The sequence below is a fragment of the Macrobrachium rosenbergii genome, chromosome 20, assembly GCF_040412425.1.
Source record: "Macrobrachium rosenbergii isolate ZJJX-2024 chromosome 20, ASM4041242v1, whole genome shotgun sequence".
Taxonomy (NCBI): Eukaryota; Metazoa; Arthropoda; class Malacostraca; order Decapoda; family Palaemonidae; genus Macrobrachium; species Macrobrachium rosenbergii.
The window spans coordinates 37,130,019-37,153,960 of NC_089760.1; the positions used below are offsets into that span (position 1 = coordinate 37,130,019).

At 34.9% G+C, this 23,942-nt stretch overlaps 1 protein-coding gene across 1 annotated transcript; it reads left to right on the top strand.

Moving 5' to 3' along the window:
• The first annotated feature begins 578 nt into the window (after window positions 1-578).
• Window positions 579-17,049, top strand: LOC136849279 (integrator complex subunit 15). Its single transcript, XM_067122580.1, is given in 11 exon segments — window positions 579-670; window positions 3,010-3,112; window positions 5,358-5,464; window positions 6,867-7,091; window positions 8,576-8,617; window positions 8,619-8,663; window positions 8,665-8,767; window positions 10,835-11,006; window positions 11,254-11,485; window positions 13,575-13,734; window positions 14,809-17,049. Coding segments are annotated over 10 exon segments (1,242 nt in total). The 5' UTR covers window positions 579-670; window positions 3,010-3,039; the 3' UTR covers window positions 14,892-17,049.
• Window positions 17,050-23,942: the final 6,893 nt, after the last annotated feature.

A 23,942-nucleotide genomic window follows, 5' to 3' on the forward strand; every position in this document is an offset into this window, starting at 1 on the left:
AGTAATTAGTACTGTACCAGGACAATTGCTTAATAGGTAAAATAAGGTTAATGTCAAGGAATTAATCAAGCATATTAATAATTAAGGTTAAAGTTTAGGAAGTGATCTGACACACAGAAAATCAGTGTTTCATTAACCCTAACAAATCTAAAAGAAAAGAACGGAAATATTGAGCACAACCTTTGTTGGAAAAAAGAAAATATCTGATATAATCAAACATAGAGATATAACTAATGTAAAAACTTGCCTCGTGAAGTAAACCTGAATCATTGTTTTGGTTCCATAACTGGCCATGTTGGGTCACTGCTCTAAGCTGAACAGCCAAAATAACCACAGGTAACTGGGTCAGCTAACTGTGCAATTGAAAAGTTCAGTTACTATGGCAATTTATTTTCTTTTTCATGTATATTACATGTAAAAGATTTTGTCTATAGGTCCAGATGCCTTCCCAAAATTAGAAAAAAATATTTTTAGGAATTTGCAAAATATGCTGTAGCCTATAATTAGTCTTTTTTAGACTATTGTTATGATCATCTTTTCCAGGCAGCTGTAATGAAACATTACCAAAATGCAAGACTGTAAAGTTAAGAAACATTACCATTTTATGTATGTTTACTACTTATCTTTTGGGAATTCAAAATTGCCACACAGATTTATACTGTATGTAGAGGTAAGAGGTAACGATTTAACTTTGCTTAATTAATCTGTAATATGAAATATTTAGTTTTCTCGTCGTACATTGTGTAGGCTAGGGACAGGAATATTATTTAGGAATCATTTACAAAAGGAACTGATTCTTTAACGGTTTATTAAGGCTTAACCTGCAGTGGCTTGCCAGATCAACCTTCATGGCTTCAATCAAGTAGTCTAACTTCATCATTAATAATGTATCGAAAGTAAATTATTAGGTAGTCATTTTTTGAGGTTTTAAACGCAAGGCATCGAGCGTTAGTGACCGCAATAGTGTTTTTAAGGTTAGGCTTAGCCTAGGAACTGGTAGAAGTGATTCGTGTGATAACCTATTCAGGGTTTCGTGGTGATTACCCTAAAGCAAACATGAGTGGTGAGGGTTACGTTTAAACCCGTTTTCGATTACAGATGTTAAAAAGGTAATCCTACAGAAAAGCCCTGAGGGATGAAGGTAAAAGCATAACAAAATACAGTAAATTTCTCAAATTATCTCACCTGTACTGCATTATACACCCTTTTCTATATTCTTCAGTCATAAAATTATAGTACAGTAATAGGTTAAACGATTTCTTCGCGTTGCCATCTCCTTTACACTTACCGCACCGCAAGTGCTAAAGCTAGAGCAATGCAGGGTCAGCAGGGATGCATAGGCTAAGTGGAATCTGACCTCCCTTAACCTAGTGTAGGGCATCAAGTCCTACTTGACTGCCGGGAGGTTATCAACCACCTAACCTAACCAACTGCAGCCTAAATCACAGAGCAAAATGCAGGGATGCAGTCTAACATAGGCTAACCTTCCTTAACATAACCTAGGATGCTGGGTCTGGGCTACCTGATAACATCTTACATTGTGCCCTAAATTTCACTCCTAACCTGATCTAGGGTGCTATAAATAATGAAGAAACAAAGCTTCCTTGATAAGATAAGTTGGCCTGCCTCAGATATCTATTGCCCTCATTAAATCCCAAAGGGAGTTGTGGTGTGCTGGACCCCTGGCTGGCCTCTCCCAAACCTACTCTGAAAACATAACTAATTTTCTATTATGACCACCCAATGAACATAAAACTAGTTTTCTGCTGTGACCACCCATTGTAAAGCAAAAGAAGGAGGTTGTAATGGATCAGCCAAATATTTGCAATGAAAATGAATGTTGAATTGAGAAATATTAGAGATTAACTTGAAAAAGACTTTTAAGCAAATTCCTGAAGTAATTGTTGCTTTCAGGACCTATCTAGTCAGACTCATCAAAATCACATCCAAAGCTATCTGAAAAACTCTAGGGTATTCTGTTTCACAATCAAAATCTTTTACCTACTTAGTTAAATCATTTTCAGAGCCCTCAACATCCACATATGCTGTTTGTGGGACTAAGTATTTTCAACACTCAGGCCAAGTTTTAATTTTTTGTGGAGGGGGGCACAGCCCCTGTGGTCTTCTTCATAGCTTTACTCAATTGTTTTTTTATAAATTTAGTCCTCTGGGATACTGTTGCTATGCTTCATTGAAGTATTAAGTGTATCATATTGTTTGTTCAAGCTGTTAACAAGGAACCATTATGACTACACAACCCCTTTTTTAGTCTTGAGAACTTTTGTTTCAGGATTACATTCGATGAGAAGCTTGCCTCTCCACTACCCCAGTTGCCAAGATTCACTATCCACAAAATTCTTACCCTCCTAAATAGTGCTTGACTTGATAGCCAAAATCTCATAAATTCTTATAAACAAACCAATTAATTTCTCAGCTTAAATAGTTATTTGCCTCATGTAGTGTCATGCACACTTCTGTGAATACATTATTTTGTGTAGATGTTAGTCATTCCTTTACAAGGTATTCTTTTCTTATATATTGGCTGCAAAGGATTACATGTCTCTGTAGGTCCAAGTAACAGTTAAAGATCCGGCAAGGTAATCACCACACAAGCAATTTGACACTGGGCTTGGCAGTGTACTAAAATGAATAAAGGGCTATTTATATTTCTGTTTTATGCTTATGAGACGTTTAGTCTGAAAATTGTCTTGAGCATTCAACGAGTTTTTGCATTTTTAGTTCACCCCATAATATCAGACTTTCATCATATTTTGTCCAGGTTTTTGCATTTTTGGTTCATCCCTTAATATCAGACTTTCATCATATTTTGTCGGCTAATTTGGTTTAGAGAGGAAAGATCTTTGAATGTAAAAAATTTCCAGAGCATCTCACAGAACATTTGCATGCTGCATTGCAGGCATTTTGTGTTTTGAAACATTGTATCATTACTGTTACTATAAAATGTTAAACTTTGTAATAGATTATGATTAGTAAACACTTTTGTTACAGGTGACTCGATTATAAACAGATTGTACCACAATGACAGTAGATCTCAGCGAATTAAAGAGAACTGAATTTCCAGCATGTGTGAAACAAGGGCTTCGAAAGCTAGGTGAGTAATATGTAATACAGTACATGAAGTTTGAGGAAATCCCTATGATTCAGATAAGTTTTTAACACCTAAATGAGGTGGGGCATAATAAGTTATGTAAGATTTACTAATCTTTATATATTTTATTCACACAAAGACCAGGTGTGTACATCATAATAGGGTATATTTATTCACTCAAATTATAAAGCCTCTTACTTAAACTTTAATGGTAGCTATGTTTGGCAAGTCATGTATATTTTGAAAATGATCAAAGAAAGAAAGAAAGTAATCAAATGGTAAATGAGCAAGGAAAATCATTACATATCTTTTTTGGATAGCCCCACTAATAGTTCTTTGCAGTGCTTTCTGCCTTTACTTTCCATCCATTCCCTATGGTCTCTTCCTGGTTGCACTGTCTTTATTCTTAGCAATACCCCCACATGCACACCTTGCAACTGAGCCAGCCACAACTGTGCATCTGTCTTCAGTCACACTCCCTCCTTCAATCTTGTCTCATTGCCCATCCTCCTTTTAGTAGGAGATATTATTTCATTTTCACCTAGCATCGTTTTTCTTATCAAGATTCTGTCTTTGGCTGCTCTTCTCTTGTGAAGACACACCTAAGCTATGCTCTTGTTAAGTCTCCTCTGTGGAACTGTTCTTTTGCTCACCATGCACATGTTTTTAGCCACTGGTTCTAACCTACAGACTGACTGTGACCACAAATCCTGTCATGGCTCTGGAGATGAGTGAGATTATTGTAAGAGGAAGTGATTATGACTCTACTAAAAGTGTCAGTGTCCACTTAGGTGACAGAAACCAGACAGGCAAATGCTGGTTCTGACACTGGCCAGACCTTCTTCTGCCACACTGCACCTAAAAAAAAAAAAAAGCATTCTAGAGCCACAGCCAATCACATTTTAGCCCAGGTCCTACCCACATGACTTTTGTAGGTGTGAGATAGTCTTTCCATTCTTTTAGTAATGTTTTGTAGTATCATCATACCAAAAGCACTTGGGAACTTAATCAAATCCTTCGTAAGGTCAGCTCAGTTCTGGTTAAACTACTGATGTTAATCACTCCAATAAGTGACCTCTTCCCTGATGTTATCAAAGCACCCTTCTTTTCATAGGATCACCTTGAAGTAGAATGATTTCACCTTGTCTGCCAAAAGAACTTAGTTTGAAGACAACATGGAAGATGCTCATGCTACCATAGATTCTTAGAGGCCTTAAGGTGCTACTTTGGAACTGTAAGAATTAAAATTATCATATTTGGAAATATAAAGGAGAAGCTCATCTTATGGGAAATAAACTCTGGGGTTAAGGTAATTGATTGTGGCACGTAAGATGTCCTAACTACTAGAATAGGAAGTAAACCAATTTTTCAAATCGTAATTAAAAGGAGGAGACATAGAGTCCCCCCCCCACAGCTATCTAGTAATCTGGTGCACCCCTCTGAGTGACTAGTTCACCTGATTCTTTTCTTTGTAGGTAACTCTAATTTCCATAAGTGGAGAAATAAATAAAACTCTGTTGAACATGGTTCTCTGGTCAGGTCACTGTAAGTGCTTTCATGCAGTAATCATAAAAAATTGTGATGGTTAGCCAGTTGATGATGAGGAGTTTGCACATTTTCTCAAGATACCAGGTGTGGGGCACCTGGTATCTTGAGAATTTTTGTCTATAACTGGTAATGTATACAGTACTGTACTTAGATATTACAGACTACCATAATGGCTGTAGTAGGGAAATGACAAAACTTCAAGCACTTGTGAACTTAACTTGAGAGAAAGAATTATTATAGTCATGAACTTGAAAAAAGAAGTAAGGTGGAACTTACATGAAGTTATCCAAGAGAACTGGATTGAGTTGTAGTTGCAACAGGAATACCTAGTTTTGATTTTGTTAAAGCCAAGCATAGTTAACAAGGGTTCAGGCTGATGTGAATTAATAAAGATAGAGGTCACTTACCTGATCAGGAAAGATGAGGATTCATGGATGTTTGAACCAAGGAAGAAACACAGTTGAATGGTAGGAAAGGCATTTATCAAATTATGATATGTATTTAGGCAATATTGAACTTAAATTGCCTTTAAATGAAGTAAAATTAAGACTGTATTATTAATTATCATGGGATGTCTTTGTGGTATTCATTGCTTTTTATTATTAAATTATTTATTTGATTTTTTAAATATGGTTTAAAATTGTATATGGTTTTGTGTCATATTTTTAGTGTACAACACTTAAAAATATTAATCTTTCAGAGGATATTCTCCACATGCCCAATGTCTCCCATCAACAGGACATACAATTGCAGATTATGGATCACTTCATTTTTTTCTGCCGAGATTCTTCATCTTCTAAGATAAGAGTAAGTTTTCCCAATCCCAGCAAACACTTTTTCTCATTGTTATGCATTGGAGTAATATTGTATCATTGTAAGTTTGTCATTTATATAATGAGACCTAATAGCATTATGAAGAATAAACTCTCCGAGCCAGCCCTTTGAGAGTTAAGAATGTAAACTCACTGGTCTGGTTGAACTATTTATCTGTCATTGTAATGTAGATTTTGGGAAGTAGGAATTTTAGCAACCTTGTTGATATTAGTGAGAGGATTCCTTGCATGAATGAGTGACAGACTTTGAAAACCAACAGCCTGTGGTAGGATTTTAGTGAAAGTGTTATTTCATATGAAGGTGAGACAAACTTTTGAACTCAAGAGCATGTGGTAGGATCTTAGTGAGAGAACACTGTACTGCATATGAAAGAAAAACAACATGGAAATCAGCAGTGTGTGGTATGACTTTAGGTAGAGAATTACTGCATGTGAAGAAAGGACAGACTTTGAAAACCAACAACAATTTCTGGCAGGATTTTGCAAATGGATGATCAAAACCCATCTTGTAGATCTTGAATGCCACATAATATACTGGATAACCTTTTTTTTTCAGTTTGTATTTTCATGTTCACCTTGCAATAGTATATAATCATAATTTGACTCTCAGTAATTTGTTCATCATTGGAGCTTCTGCTTTAATCTGATCACAGTATTAACCACCGGAGTCAAGTTTAAGTTGAGTTGCTTGGTATCATACAGTCTATTATTTAATAATCTCTTTGGTGGTAAATCTTAAAACCCTTCTTCAAATGCCCAATTCCTGTATTGTTATAGTTATCCAAACACCTGTATAAGTTTATGCTAGACAGACCTGTTGAGGGACCACTGATATGTTTCAAGTTTCCCTGATCATATCAACTGGTGAGGCGAATTATCAGTATTTTGAAAGACTTACAAGTTCAGTTGCCTCTATCTTAAACATTATAAAACAATGGTTTACACTGTAAATAAAGGTTTTAAATATTTGTAAAACAGCCTTCATGTTCCATAAGTAGAAGCTACTGATTTACAGGAGTGCTACATTTCACTTTTTCTATTGTTGCACACTCCATCATGTTTTACAGTTGTTAGTGAAGAAATGAAGGCATAGGTGTGTGAGAGATATTGCTCTCCATTAAGGGCCGCCATATCTTGACTAGTTAACAATGGCTGGTATTGTTCAACCCATTTAGGTGTAGCAATATAAGGCAGAGTAAATATCTGTGACATTCTATGAATATTAAAAATGTTTTAGTTATTTGAAAACTTTGCTTCCAAATCTTTCAGTTTGGTTTTGTAAAAAAAATTGTGGTTTATGTTATGTATGTGGTTAAATTTAAGCTGTTATTTCATTTATAAAACATGCCAATGCTTTATACTTGGTATTATAACAGGCTGTAGGTCCAGTAGAGGAACTGGTGGTAGTAAGGGAGCTGGCCCAATACCTTGGAAAAATGGTTGATGCTGCATCTCGAAATTCTCTCTTCATTACTTTGTTCCATCCAAGTACACATGATCCACGCACACAACATAAGCTACGGATTTTGTCTGCCCTTGTGTCTTTAGCAATTGCTACTCATAATGTTTCAGTTCTTGAAGCAACAGCTGTGTGGATGCAGGTAAGGGAGTATTGCATTTATCAGTGTGTGGTAGTACTGTGTTTTTCTTTGTTGAACTGTACAGAGTATTTTAGCATTCCTCCAACAACAAAAGTCCTTTTTTTGCTAATGATCATTTTAGAAACATTTTCAGAGAAGGAAAAAACTAGAATGTTTTTTTAAATTATCATCAGGAATGCTGTGCTGCAATGCAAGAAAACTTTTAGAGATATGAAATAATCTTAGAAATATCTGTAAACCATCATCTGCAGTGCCATGCCGTGTGAAAAAAAATTAGATATATGAAATAATTCTAGAGATACGAGGTGTAATCATAAAGCATCAGGACTGGTGCTATAAAAAGAAAACTACAACACATACCATTTTAGCATTTAATTTCCTTCGAAGTAGTCCCTTTCGAAAGCTGCACATTTTATCCAGCTCTGTTTCCACTGATGAAAGCATTTCTGGAACCCATTTTCTGGGATAATCAGCAGCTGCCTCGTCAAATTCACTTGGATCTCCTGGATGTCCTGAAATCTTCTTCCTGTCAAGTGGGATTTGCTTTTTGGAAAGAGGAAAAAGTCACAAGGGGCAAGATCTGGGGAATACATACTGTGGCTGTTGGGCCTGGGGGATGTTGTGCTTGGCCAGGAACTGCTGCACAAGCCGTGCTGAATGGGCAGGTGTGTTGTCATGGTGTAATTGCCACTCACCAGATCCACGCAATTCTGGCTTCTTCCAACGAATAGCATCCCACAAATGCTGCAACATGTCACAGTAGTAGAGTACTTGTTTACTGTCTGACCAGGTGGAGTTTACTCATGGTGAACAATCCCCTTGTAGTCAAAGAAAATGATGCTTTTCTCAGTTCTGCTGGTTGTGGGTCTCCCAGAACGTTTGTCACTATTGACATTTTGTTAGCTATCTTGAAAACGTCTGAACCACTTGTACACTCGTGTGCAGCTCATATACTCCTTTCCATACACTTTTTGCAACTTTGCATAGGTCTGTGTGCAGGTATCATCAAGCTTTTGGCAAAATTTGATGCAGATTCTTTACTCAACTTTCTCCATCATAGTCAATTTGATGACCACGTACTACACACATTCCTTCCAAGCACTGCTGTAAAAAGTGGAAGTGAGCTAGGATGTTAAAAACTTGGTGTGCATCCACAGTGGGGGCATCAAGAGTCAATCTGTTCCAAGTGGCCTTGTTCTGCCACTGTATTTTAGCTCCCACGGTCTAAAGCAACAGTCCTGATACTTTATGATCACACCTCTTATTGTTTTACTCATTGTTCTCAATGTCATGTGATGCAAAGTTTCCATGAAATTCCATTACCTGTTTCTTCCCAATCCTTCACTTGTACAAAGATCCACTCAAAAATGAGCTTTTATTTAGCTTTCAAACCACCCAAGAGAATTAGATAGTGTTGTTTTTTAAAAAATAAGGAATCACATTATTCTGTTATATGCAATTTACTGGAATCTTTATTTTCAAAGCAAGTATGTTGCCTTAGTACATCAGACTTTCTGAGTGGAGAGAGTATTTCGAAAAGTTATTCAAGATTATTTTCAACTTACTCCAACAATCACCCCAACATTTTGCTGGTGCATTGAGAGCACTACCAACAATGGCACCACTTTTTACAGCAAATCTAATAACAACACTTTCACAACTCTATGCTAAAGTTGGTATGTTTTGTAATCATTAGTAAACAAAGTTTTTATATCCCATGGCTAACTGAAACTTGTGTAGTGAGATGTGTTGAGGTTAAGTTTGTTTTAGTTTTTCTCTAGTCATGTTGTCAGTTCAAATACTGCATTGCATAATAATCCAAAGATGTCTACAAGATTTACATTTCAAAGGTTGCCTTACTGTGAGAAATAAAGAGGTGAGTGCCCTAAGCTGATTTTACAATTTTTGATGTCTTCATGTATCTAAATGAGCTTTTTATATCATGAATACATCATTATTTAATTTATTCATATCTTTCAGCAATTTAGTAATTTCTGCTTTTTAGCAATCATCCATTCTTATAACATTCAAAAATTTGTCTTGATGATTATTAAATCACATCATTTAAGCAAGCAAATTCACGAATCAGTACCTAAGGTCCATGATGTTAAGAATATATAGCCACTTCCACTAACTTTTTTTCATTATATGAATTTTGATGAACTTAAGAAATATCTCCTGTTGGAAATCACCAAAAAGTATTTAAAGGCCACTATCTTAAGTCCTTAGAGAGCCCTTAAATTTTCCATTCAGTTGCAGTGGATGGTGTTTCCCCCAATGGTCCAACTCAAGTTTAGTTTATATAAATTTAATCCCTGACCCCTGTCTCACCTGCTTGCCCTACAGTCTTCCATTGGGTCAGTTCTGCCCGGCTGTACCTAGCCCATTTATTTCAATCAGTGCCTCATTGTCATTTATTTTGTTAACCTTTAGTATACTAGTTGGATTAATACCTAGTATTCAAAAATTTTTATCTGAGTACTCAAAATTTTACTGTGTATTTATGAAATTTTTTACCTGTTTCTTCTCTGAATCCTATTTTTGTGATAATGTTTGAATTGTCTGTATTAAAACACAGTGAAGTTTTCTTTAAAGGTTTTATTTTAGCTCCGTTTGTTTGTAAAAAATGAGGGGCACATTATTCTCTCGTTATAGTTAATTTACTGTTATCTTTATTTTCACAAGGCTGTTGCCTTAGTCATGGAGAAAGAGGTATTTTGACAAAGTTCAAGATTATTTCTGGGGAACAGACCCCAACATTTTGCTGGTGCATTGAGAGCACTACCAACAATGGTTTTTTTTTTACAGCAAATCTACTAACAACTTGGTATGGGCTAAATTTGGAATGTTTTGTCAGTCTTAGTGAACAAAGTTTTTATATCCCATGGCGGTGAAACTTGTGGTGAGATATTCGGTTACAGGTTTGTTTTTAGCTTTTACCAATTGTCAGGTCTTTGCAGCATAATAATCTAAAGATGGTACAAGCAAAAGAAGAAAGGTTGCCTTACTCACCCCCGGTATATAAAGACATCTGTATAAGATGATTTTACTGGATTTTTAATGCTTCAGCATCTAAAGAGCTTTTTTATCATGAATACATCAGTCTTTAATTTATTCATTCTGCAATTTAACCAATTTCACTGGGTGACAATCAGGTCTTCTTATAAATAGATTTTCCTTTGTTATTAAATCCATCATTTTAAGGAATCTGTTGTACATCATGATAGGCAATGTGTCCCCATTTTCCTATATCCAGCTTGGAAAGGAAATTAATATAAATGGAAATTGGCCACTGCTGACAACACCTCAACACCATGTATCCAGTTGAATTGGTTGCACAGTACCTGCTAAGTGTACCAGCATGGTCACCTCATGCATTAGGTGAATGGCTCCGGTAAGCTAGAATTAATACAGCCATAAAAGAAATGCCTACTACTGTGAAACTTGTTTCCCCAATCAGAAGCATGTTAGAACAAGAGTTTTTCCTGAAGTTTTGCCATTTGCAAAACAAAAGTGTAGGGGATAAAGCTTTATGTAGTATCATTGGTCAGTTATTATAGCAGCTGAATATCCTTCCAGTCTGTGTATCATCAAAGAAAATGTATTGGTACTGTGACAAAAGAAAATTAGTTGAAGCTCACATGTAAAGGTCTTAGCTTTCCTATCTTGCTTGTACGTCTTTGTTATTAATCGCCTCTGTGAAGTACTTGAGCTTAATGATCAGCCCTGTAATAATTTTTCAGGCAGCGGAGAAGTATGTGAACAGCCACCAGATGCTCTTGTCAGTACAGTGGTGTGGTGGTTGCAGGGAAATCAGGGTGCCCCTTCACATCTAGCACTAGCACCTTTGACTCATCCTTTACCTGGTGTATCATTGCCAATGACTGCTGTACCACCAGTTGCTCCCCTTATGAAGTATGATGTGAACCATATTTTCTATATACTGTACATATAATGTTAAATATATTATTTATTCAGTAACAGTTTTCAAAGTTTATACCCAGGCATCATGGGTAACAGCAAAATTGATCTTTTGGTATACTATACTGTATATGAAGCTTGAGATTATCCACAATAAATTATCACTTAATCTCTTTGTGATTGTGTTTATTATTTACTGATCAGAAAACTAGAACCTAATGACTAACTTTTTTTTATTCAGGTGGTGTGTGGAATCACCATTCTTCGATAAACCAACAGTCATATCTGCTCCTTTTGAATCCCCTGCCAGAAGATCAAGTTTTCCAAAGGTAATGGAAGTTGAGGCCCTATATGATAAGAACCCAGGAAAGGTACAGACTGAATGTTCAGATCAGTACTCAAAGCTACACCTTTCTGTAATTCAGACATTACAGAGTGTGCCATCTTTCAGAGATCGTATGACTCAAAAGCAGGTCAGTTTACCTTATAGTTGTTAGGTTATAAAGTAGATGTTTACATATTTGGAGAAAATAATGAGAGCACTGAGCAAATACAAACTTTTGTTTTTCATGTAATGTAACTTGTGATTAAACCCCATTTTCACTGCAAAGGTAAAAGCTGTTACTAAGAACTGGGGACCAAATTGTAATTCTCTTTGCATGTTCTGTATATTCAGGATGAACCTGTTTGGATTAGGACTGGTTTTTGAGAGCAAACTTTTACAGAATTATAATTTTGTAGTTTTCTTACCCCATGGGTTGTGACTTAAGGGTAGAGTAATAGTCGCTCTGCTGAATACTAACATAAAAAATGTTGAGGGTATGGTCAATGGAGGGAGTTGATAATGTTAGAATTCTCTCTCACTCTCCCTCTCATATTGAATTAAGGTTTTTAAAAAAGTCAGTGTGATTTGTGAAAAATAACAAAAGTAAAGACTTATTGGATGTTAGAAGAAGACCACCTAGCAAAATATTATCACAGAGAAGAGACAAGATCCACAAGTTTAAGCAGTTTGTTGGTGTTCGTTAAACTCACGCCCCCATCTTTGAAACAAAATCTGGAAAATCATCAGAGGCAAAAGAAGATAAAACAAGTGAAACAGCAGGTGAGGATCCTGTAGTAGTGGAACTGCTTACTCACTTATTCACTTGTAGAACACCAAATCTTGAGAGACGTTACCCAAGTAAATTGGCCCATTGTGCAGTAAAACTATGAGTAACAGGTAGGGAGGTGGCTCAGTAGGTCCCATCATCTTACTTTGATCTTATATGCAGCTGTAACTAGTATTTCATATCCTTGGTGAATGGACAAGGTTGTTTTTGTCCTAACTTGTTTTTCAGCTGACTACAAAGATTACATAGGACATATTTCAAATAGAGACCATACATTAAATGTAGGTTCCATGTACCAAGTTACAAGTTACCAGTGATTTCTGATCAGTTGGATGTGGAATTGTGAAGGGATTAAAGGTCAGCTGCCTTCTTTTTAAGTACAGTACTGTGTATCTCGTCTTGACATTGGAAAACCCCCTTGTCTGTGTCACCTCTTCACTACCTAGTCACATATTTCAACTAGTAATTAGACTGTTAAGGTAGTTGGTTTTTATCTCGGTATTTATTGAAAACAATCTCTTAAAATATATATATTTCAGGTCATTGAAAAATATATATGTTTCAGGTCATTGAGAAATTCATTGTGTCAGTTTTTATGAAAATATGTTCATATTCTTCATGAATTAGGGAGAGGCACATATGCTTCAGTAATGGTTTCCGTCACTGAAGATAGTCTGAAAGCCAATTCCTGTTGGAACAGAAACGTGTAGTACTTTACTGAAACTTGCAATAGATCATAGAACTATTGTAAGAATAGTAAGAGGTTGCAGTAAGGAGCAAAGTACAAACAAAGTGAATGATAACAGGAATTGGGATACTGTATATTGAATGGCTATTCAGATTGCATGAGGTTTTATAACCATTCCCTAGATTAGCAAAAATGAGACAAGTCTGGACATTGATTACTTATCATATTTTTTCCCATCAAATCTGTGTAGGAAGGCATAGTCTGAGAATTTAGAGGTTATTTTATGGATAGTACAGGAAGTTCCAGAGATACAAAGAACTAAGCAAAAATTTATATATGGATAAAAATTGGAAGGGACCAATTGAGACAAAAAGTTGCCCCAATAATTGTTTTGTTAGACATGACTATCAAATTATTTTAATTGTCTGCACATACAGGGATTGAATTATTTTGTGCTGGGTTTTAAATTCTGTTCATATGATAAAGAAGAAAGATTTTTTGCAAACTATGTGATAACATCTCAGTATATTGTGGAAGTTGGATTGTTGGCTGAGTTATGTTGATTTCTGTGTATAATATGATAAGCTCGGTCCCAGACACATGTTGATTTTTTATCCAGTGAAAACTAGTAATGTACCTGTATTAATTTTCCCCTAATTCAAACTGTGTAATGTTTTCTTTTGTTTACTTTATAAGACCTCTGTTGTTGACTCCAAGGTATTGCTGTAGAGATAATTTATTTTTTTTTTTACTTTGTTACAGGTATTGTGTCCAAAGCATGTAACCAGTGTAGTTGATGCTGTGTGTGAGAGGATACGAACCTGTAACGAGAAACAGAGTGAAGCAGTCAACATGTCTTTAGATAGATTAGCCCAGACAATCCTAGTTGCACTTCATACTGAATGTCTGTCGGGTTCTCTAAGTAAGTGAAAGCTGAGTTATTACTCAGAAGTGGTTCTTCATGACTTGTAAATAATTGTTGTCATTTAAACTCAGTAATACTGATGATTTGGGATGATATGAAAGTAAAAACCTTTGGTTTACAATTGCATCCGTATCTCACAGGGTAATCTTAACCTCATTAACTAGTAAATGAGACAGTTCAATGGGAGAGAAGTCCTGCTATCTTCTACCAGTTTCATTCACTTTTTTTTACTAAAGTAAGACTTGATGTATTGATAGAAAAATGCAAGCTATTGTCTAACAAAACAAAACCATATAATATATTTGCTGGCATGAAAGATACTTTTTTTCTCAAAAATTCGAGAAAGTTCATGATATGTCTTGCTGTAAAAAGAGGTTCTTATTTATATGATGCCATATCTTATACATAACACTAGGCAAGCAAAAACTACGATTTAAATTCAGTCATCATTAAAAAAATGAATAAACCCAATCAGAATCAAATTCTTTGAGTTCATTTTTAACAATATTATTCTACTGTAGTTTTCAGTTAATAATGAATAGCACATATACAGATACTGTAAAGTATATTTTGTAACATAAACTGAAGTGAATATAAGAAATGGGATTGCATGCATAAATGCAGGCAGTGTATCTATAATGAGAATGCAGAAATGACATTGTAGAAATGAAAGGATGATAAATTCAGCATCACAGTCTCCATCCTAAATAGCAATTCAGACTTATATTTATAATTTGTGAGGTTGTAGCAAAATTGTTTTTATAACTCAATGCAAACTTTTCATACAAAGCATTATTCATTAAAGAGTGCCCTACCCCAGCCCCACGAGTCTTTGCTACCTCACTCGCACTGCACAAGAAAAGTGAGCTTATTGGCTGAGACCCACCTTAGGAACTACCACCTCTGCCAGATAAAAGCTGGTGAACCTGAGAACATTTCAGAATTTTCCTGTGATCATATACTGTACAGTATATGATTATTGGGTTTGTATGGAAAAATGTTTATAAACGTATTTTCTTTATACTGTAATTTAGGGTTATTGTAACTGGATTGCTGATTTATTCATTGTAGGTGACATGTGGGATGCCTTACACCGCCTGCCAACCAAGAACCGCCTCATCACCACTTTGCTTTCCACTAGAGAAGCCAGGTGACTGTGGGAGATGCAGTGGAGTAACATCAACAACACTTGATAAACGACTGTTTTCAACAAGCATTACTGTATAGCTTACGGAAGGATAAGGGTGTACAGTATAGTAACTTCGGAACACTTGGTCAGTGATCATGATATAAATCCTGAAAGTGACCTTCACTAAATGCAAAGATGGATTTCACACCATTGTTATTAAATAGAATACAGAAAAGCAAAAATGCAATTATTTTCCTATCAAATATAGTAAAGCAGTTGAACATTACATTATCTATTTGATGTCTTCAAGCATGTTGCTGTGGACATTGTCCTGACGACCAAATGTTGCAAGGTATGAACAGGAAAATGCTGAAGCTGAAAACACACTTAGGGAAAAACTTCCAGTGTTTCACAAAAAGAAGCTTTCGCTGCACAAACAGTTTTCAGCACTGCCATGAGTAGGTATTCCATGTTATACAGTAGTTATTTATATGCAGACTTTGAAGAAGTAAATTTGCTGTCACTAAGTAATCATGCCCATGTTTTTTATAAAGGTTACTTGTCATGTGTATGCCTCTCTGCACTCTTGGTAAATTTGTTTTCACAATGTGATACTGAGAAAAGTAGCAACATATCTTCTAAACTATTTAACAGGAAGCTGCAATAATCTTTTTTAAAGGGTCAGATCTATAACTATTTCAGGCTACATGGCTGTAGGAAAAATGTATTATTCTTTACCGACGATAATTGATACCAGTGCTGGCCTCTTTCCTTTAACTCTAAAATTTAGTTTTGAAGATTGAAACTCAAGATTGCTTTGAATTTCCCATAAAGTACTTGGTAATGTGCTGTAAAATCTAATGATAGAAAGTAAACTATAAAACTGTTTAAACAGTGCAGTACTGTTTATTGCAGGCAGAACTTTTAACAGTTCCAGGAATTCTTGATTTCTCAGTGCTTGAAATTGCTGGGAGATGTTAAACACCAACTCAACTTTAATGTAGAAAATCATCCGGGTTTGGTGTGTATTTGAATTGTTTGTAAGTACCTCTTTGGTTGTTCGAGAATTATCTAAAGAAAAAGTTTTCCCCCTAAAAATATTTTTAATTTTATCAGGATTTAGAACTGAGCACACACCTGGAAGTGGAAGAATTGGCAGTGTTCTCCAGTCTTACATGGTGGGTTTGATTTTTGCCTTTTATAGACTTTAGATATTGAATCATTTACTCATCATGATGATCATTATGAGACCATTCAATTTAATTTTAAACAGTCATTGTATTGGACAGCAGTACTGTATTAAAAGTTCATACTGACTAGTATCATAACAAACCATTAATTCTAGTGCATGCTTTTGTAGAATACATGTACAGTATTAGGGTAGTTCAGGAAATTAATTACTGCCTTAATTATTGTTAACCTATCTGTACTCTAAAAAATATAAAATCTTTTTTCTTACCAGGATATAAGAAGTTAGTTTTGTGTAGTTTGAAGGAAGCTTCAGTCTTTTCAGTAAGGCAAGTTGTAGGAATAGTTGTTAATGTCATTATAAATGAATAGATAAGATTAAAACTATTGGAAATTATTTGTACTGCAGTACTTTGTAAAAATATTTTATATATTGGTGTCTTTATTTTCATCTGAAAATGTATATAAAAGATTGTAATTCACTAATTAGATTTGTCTGAACTTTAAGTGGTGGAAATTGGGGTGTGAGGATACGGCATATAGTATCTAGTTCTCAATTTCCAAGGTTTTCGTAAGGAATATTCTCTCTGGTCATTGAGACATTCACTATAAGTCATCCTTGTTATGTTACTGACAATAAAAATTTACTTGTTCATATTTTATAATGTTGCTTGCATAAAATCAATTAATTTATAAAATGCACTCTAGTGAGAGTTTCAGTATTCTGATTAGACCATTGGAAGTTGGAGGCTAGGGGTTGGGAGTGGCCAAGGGTGAAGTACTGTATGTCATTTGTATAGAGTAGGGAAACCCAGCTGGACATATGACTTTTAGTCAGGAAAAGTTGCTATTACCAGGGGAAGTTTGTCGTAAAGACTAGGTTTCTTTTCCCTATAGAAATGGGCAAGTTTCAACATTTTATTTATATTTAGTTCTACTGTTATGGTAACAATTATGTGCTGAATAGTAACCAACAAATGCACTATTCTTCAAAACTGTTATATTATTAGCAACCTTTTGAATCATAGAGTAAGGATATGCTATAAGTTTAACTAGCGAATGCACTATTGGTCATAATTTATAGGAAAGTTGGAAGCATTAGCAACTTTGAATCATAGACTAAGAAGATGCTGCAAATCATGTACCTATCAAGTACACATACAGTAATTGAAAATCTCAGGAAAGAACACAAACATTGCTCTTGATAACAGAGCATTGAGGTACCTCGATTTCTCAAGATTTTTTAAGAGCATTGAGGTACCTTGATTTCTCAAGATTTTTAAGCCTTTCCCAGATCTGTTTTTATTCTAGGAGAATTCTCCAGATTTCTCTCAAGTTTTCATAAAAATATCCAAATACATGACTCTGCAATATTTGAACAACCTTTGAAATGACTATTTGAATATTTTAGTGGAATGAAATTAACTATAGTTTGTTAAAAAGATCTGTTGAAGAAATACAAATTTATTAAGAATTGTAATAATGAATTTGCAGTTGCTAACTGTAATTTTATTTAGAGTTTTCATAATTCCTAAAATCTGTGCGGACCAAAAGTAAATTTTACTTTTAAAAATATGTGATTTATATTGAACAAAAGCATGCCCATTTTTTCAATTTGTCATATTTTGAGAAACCATTCAAATAAATGGCAGTTAAAATTGTGCTCCCTTATTTTTACTAGAAAAAATACCCAGATTTCTATAGAAATTTCCAAATGTATTTTAATTCTGTATATAAATCAAGTAATTAGCTTTGCTTCTTTCCATCATTGCATGAGATGGACATTTTTCTTTTTCCCAAAATTTTTAGCTTGAAGTTTTAAATGCAAGTTGTGATATTTGAATACAAAAAATGTTCATTTCACATTATTATTTGCAAATAAGGTCACTTAGTGTGACTTATGTGCTTGAAAATTTTGTGGAATAGATTGACAAGCAGTGATTTCATGTAAACTACAAACCACACATTTTATGACCTACTACTACAATAAGTAAGTATATCACCTTGTTTTGACTGGTAGGAGGGAAAAAACCTTAGTATGGAAGTAGAGTAATAGAATATAGTCCAAACACAAACTTTTGTTAATTGTATCAAAGAAAAGTCTAGTGTAAAGTAGCATAAGCATAAATACTTGAGAGGGAAAAAAAAAAGGATCTCAAGAATATAGAAATACTTATCAAAGCAACCAAACAGCCAGCTTAGGTTGCATAACAATAGGAGTGAAGTAAAGAAACAAAAAGCGTTGTGTATGTGTGCAGACCTGGAATTTAGACTATGTTGTGGGTCTTTAACCTAAAAATATTTGCTAATTCTAAGCCTGCATTTATGCACAGTGTTTTCAATTGCTAATTTCCCTTTCTGTTGTCATGGAATCTGTGTTGGGTGGTTGATTGATAAATATATTCCTGTGCACTTGTGCTTCCCCTTATTCCTTTCTAATATTGAGACCTATGCATAAATTTATGTAGACTTGTCATGAGCTCTGTAAAGGTGGAAGAAGGCTTTAGATAAAACTGCTGTGCAAAAAAGAAGGGCAGTAATGAATCATTTTTAAACGTTAGGGTAGAGCCAGCAAGTTGTTGGTGTCAGTCAATATACTGAGTCTTAGGTAATGAGGGTGTAAAGAGAAATCCTAGAATTATAAGACTAGTGATATGTGAACATGTATTTTGCTTTTATTAACTTTATTTTAAGTGTAAAATTTTAATTTTGTATTAATTTTATTTAAATTTTACTTGTAGGAGAACTTTTAAGCAGTACTAAATACTTTTATGTGTTAAAGAGTAAATATGGCAATAATTTAATAGTTTTCATAATTTGAAACTTGTAACTTAGTCTGAGCCTACCTTCAAGTGATAAAAACGATTAAACCATCAAATATCTTTTTGTTGGTACAGGAAAAGTGTAGGGCAGACATTTAATTTAAAATAATTTATGTATCAAAATTTTATAAACCCAGATGGCATCTGCTGTAAAATAATTTTCTGTACAGTGCTTGTGTGCTAAGCATGGATACATACTATGAGGAGAAAGCATACACAAGTGTGTAAGTCACCAGTGATATATTGCAAATGAATTAAGGTGTATTATGTTCTATGTTTAATGCAGAAAGAAAAGAAACAAAATATTGAATTTATTAAACACTGGTAATCTACAAACACATAGACTTAGAGACTTGGGAGTGGGATAGAACCTCAAGTTTAGTGGGTACTCAACTTTATTTGTGTATACTGTTCACAATATCTTGTATACTTTATATGTAAAGATAACGATACCATGAAAAAAGTAAAACCGATAGTGACATACTATAATTATTCTAAGATCATACATTTTAATATTTACAGTTACTTCATCAAAGTCCAGGTTTTAATTTCAGAAAGGGTACAATGGGTGGTGGCAGAATTATAAATGCTATAACCATAAATAATCTGGAATTCCAGTAAAAGATATTACTCTTAGTACAGCAAAATTAAACCATACAGATTATGCAGTAAGTAAATTCATAAGTAGGCCTATACATGTACAAGTGCATTGAGAAGATTTTATTTTCTGACCAGTAGAATTATAATTAGCTGTAGTTATAATTGGTACATTTTTCAAGTGTTTGGTTTGCTGGTGTAAGTTCACCAGGCTTCAGTATTTACTGTTGAAATGTATGTTGCAAATGTTAGGGACAGTTCCATCAATACAGGGTTAAGAATTGTAATTGCCAAAATAATACTGTCGGAATTAGACAGCTACTATGGAAGCTGCGATATTTGTTATCGTCATCAAAATTCTCTTGTGGAATTTGAGTACTTCGGAAATAGCTTTAATTTTTCTGTGGTTTATGTACATTATCTAACTAATTTTATTATCTAACTAATTCTGCTGTGTTCATATAGTAAAAATCATCTTATTTTAGGTGGAATTCCCCATCGTATGCTGTCAAACAATATCACTCAATTCGACTGATTTTACATCAAATGATGCAAATGGTACTCCTTACTTTCAGTTTTATCCTGTTTTTATGGCTCACCGTCATTATCGTTATACACATTTAACAGCAAGTAGTATGATCTTGTTATTAAATCAAGATTAAAAAAAGCAAGGGTGTTAAACAGTAAAGTAAGAATTTTTTTATATTTGAATACCGTGCAAAGAATCTCACAAAGTATCCCAGATTCTTCCAGTTCACTCAGATCGATTACGGTATCATTTTTTTTAAATAGCAAGAATGATAGATACTTATGTTAAAGCCCTATTGTCAGCTAAGACACACCTCTAAAATATCAGCTACAGGGACAGCGAAGGCAACAGTATTTGTGAGGTTAGAGCACCAGATGTACGTATCTGGACATTATGTAACCTTGGCAAAGTTGACAACATATGCTTGAGACAGTAAAAAGAGGGGTAGGATTGGCTGGGCAGCACGATAAAAAGAGATCCAGGAAATAAAGGAGATGAAGTTAAAGGATGTAAAGGTGAAATTGGGAGAAAGCCCCACATTTGCAATGAGAAATTAAAGTTAGAGGGGTGTGAGAGGAAGATTGAAGAAAGGAAGCGGAAATGGAGGTAAACTGGTAAACAGAGTATGCAGAAAGGGACCAAACTGAACTGCAAACAGTATAATGTTTCCAGTACACCACGTCAGGGGAACTGACAGTACTAGCCCACGAGGGGCCACGGTAAGATGCTGGTAATGAAAAATATATCGGAAGAGGAATATGTCACTGTATTACGTTACATTGTACAATATATGACTTTGTCATTGTAAATTATTGCATTACATGTAGTACTGCGTAATATTTTTTTACTAAAACAGTTTTTGATTAAATTATCATGTATCAGATAAAAATCAAACCTACATAGCTAATTTCATTTATTTTCAGCTGGCTGAAGAAAACTAAGCTGCACAGAAATGCATTGAAAGAGGTGATAAACTTTCCACTTTATTACAATTAAACAGAAAACAAGTATTCCATTATCTTAATGAATGAAACCTGGAGCAATTTGCGTGGAAGATAAAGGTTAATATAAAATTTAGCTCTGAATGTCTTGCAACTTTATTATATATACCATAATCATTTATTTACTTATTACTGAAGAGCGTACGGACTGATTCGTGTTGGTCAATGAGATGTCAGTGCTCTTCATTTTAGAGTCCGTGTTTTGATCCAGTTGCGTCAACTGAAATAAACAGTGAACACTATTACGCTCCAGTTATCAAAACTTGTCAAAAAGCGTTTTTTTTCTGGGTAAAGTGTCATTTTTTCATTGTAAAAACTGTAGTGTTTTAAAAATGATGTGGATGTTCCCTTTCATGAACACTGTATGGGAAGTTTGAAGCGTGTGCACTTGGAGGCGCTGAGAATACAAGGTAAATGGCAATTTATATTTTGATGTTTAAATGTTTACATAACGGGCGAAATATGTAGAAATGCCGAAATATGGTGTGGTTATACTTTAAAACTTAATCGTTCTTCATGTATGTGAACCATAGGCTTGTACTTTTCGGCTGCTTCTTGTCAATTTAGGCATTATGACGGCAATAGGCCTAGGCTAGTTTTTGTTATTCCAACCCCTTTTAGGCCTATAAGTTACTGGGGATCCCAGAGGGAAAGCTGGTTATTTTACGGAGAGCAAAACAAACAACTAGAATAGTACCAAGAAGAAAGGCGTAAAAAGCACCTTACCACAGGCTAGGTAGCCGTTAAAATACATATTTCGTACAATAAGAATTGCAAAACTAGGCTGTAGGCTTAAGTAACCTTTGCTTTGAGATATGCAGCCCTCCCCGCCGCCCCCACAAAAAACTCATGTTCGATACTAGAGTGCATCCAGTTATTAGAGTAGGTCTTTCAGAATACAGTATTTCCAAAAATGATTCTTAAGTGCCCATTAAGGTAGAACTATATAGTAGATCCGCAGCGGCGACTGCCTTCTAACTTTACAGTTTTTTGGTTGCTAATTATGAATTTACCTTTAATTTTTGGCGCTCGAGTATAATTAACCCGTAATTAACCCCTGAAGTCCATCCAACAAGGGGTTTCTATAAACGATCTTCACAAGACAGAGCACGGGTACGTCTGTTTCGAACGGTTCACATCCCGACTAGCAAGTGCAATAACTTGTTAACGTATGGGTAACCCCCGTGCCAGTACTAAACACGGCGAAGGAACATTCCATTTGGCCGACAACAAACAGATGCACCGCCAGTATCATAACCCCTAAAAGTGTATAAAAAACCAGCTGAATAGGTAAAAACAGGCGTGGAGCTAATATACTACCTATTGTTTTTGTAATGTGATTTTTCATGCTCATATCGAAGCTTTTAAAGGAAATTTTTTGTAGATTTTTTATGTAATTATGTAGCCAGTGTTTTTTTTTTTTTTTTTTTTTTTTTTTTTTTACTTTTTGGGGACACTGGAAAGGTAGTAGCCTAGCCTACCAAAGTGCACAATTAAATTGTTAGCAAATTGTATGAGATCATCAGCATTCAAAACTGGCAGGAAACCATTGTGTAAAAACAATTTGGTCACATAAATGTTACTGCCTTGCTTTCTGAAAGCCAATCTGGGCACTTAGTTCTTTGTGACCGTCGGTCTTTGCATCCCCCAGATATCAACCCTCCACTTGATTTAGAATTTTGTATATTTAGAGTAAATTGCAAGAATGCATTCTAACCTAACGGAAACTAGGACACTGGGTCTTACTCGACCAGGAGGGGCAAAATCCCCCTGGTTCTCTCCCTGTCCTAACCTCACTTAGCCTAAAGCACTGAAACTCTTAAAAGGGAATTAAAAAAGTCCACCCCAAGCCAACCAACCTTAACAGAAGTCCTAGCTAGCAATAATGTATAAATGAAGGAAACCAAGTCTGAGTAAATTGCACCCATAGGAATGGCAACAAAGCTGTCACCTTTTTTTGCATTGAGAAACATATATGATTGATGGGTGTAATTACAGTAGTGGAAGTATATAAGTGTGGCAAGGATAAAATATTGGGTTACATCCTAGTCTAACCTAACCTAACCATGGATAATACTTGGTTAGGCACCTTTGGCAGTACAGTAATACCTCATCATTTTGTATCTTGTCATTCAGGCATGGGGGTTTTTGTGAAAATAACATGTTGGTCAGCAACAAATATTAAAAAGCCATAAGAATACAGAAATCAAAAAAAAAAAAGAAATGTGCAAAACCATAATGAATGTTAAAATTATTAAATTATATTCAGTATTTTAATGTACAGAATAAAACCATTTTAAAGTATAAAAATTCAGCACCAAAGATATTTCATCGTACATGATGATTGGCCGTACATTAGCCTATATACATAACATCATTTGGCTGCAAAATACAAAATTCAACAAAGTGCAGAATCACATCAAAACAAACGTTAAAATACAGAGTTAATGTACAATAATGAAACGTACAGTATTAGATCATATGAAGCTTACAAATATTACAAACATTTTCTTATAGATGAGACTTTTGGTTGTAATAATTCTGACATCTGCCATGTGGAGCACTGTTTCTTGTATCTACAGGCTTTTTCTTTTCCTCCTCCTCCTCCTCCAGCCCATCAAGCACATTGATATACTCATCAGGTACAGTACCATACAATATATGTATAATTTTTTCTTTACATTCTTTACAAATAAAATGTCATGATTTATTAGAAAGTCAGTAAAAAAAAGTATATCTTAGTTTAACCAGACCACTGAGCTGATAACAGCTCTCCTAGAGCTGGCCCGAAGGATTAGACTTATTTTACGTGGCTAAGAACCAATTGGTTACCTAGCAACGGGACCTACAGCTTATTGTGGAATCCGAACCACATTATAGCGAGAAATGAATTTCTATCACCAGAAATAAATTCCTCTTATTCTTCATTGGCTGGTCGG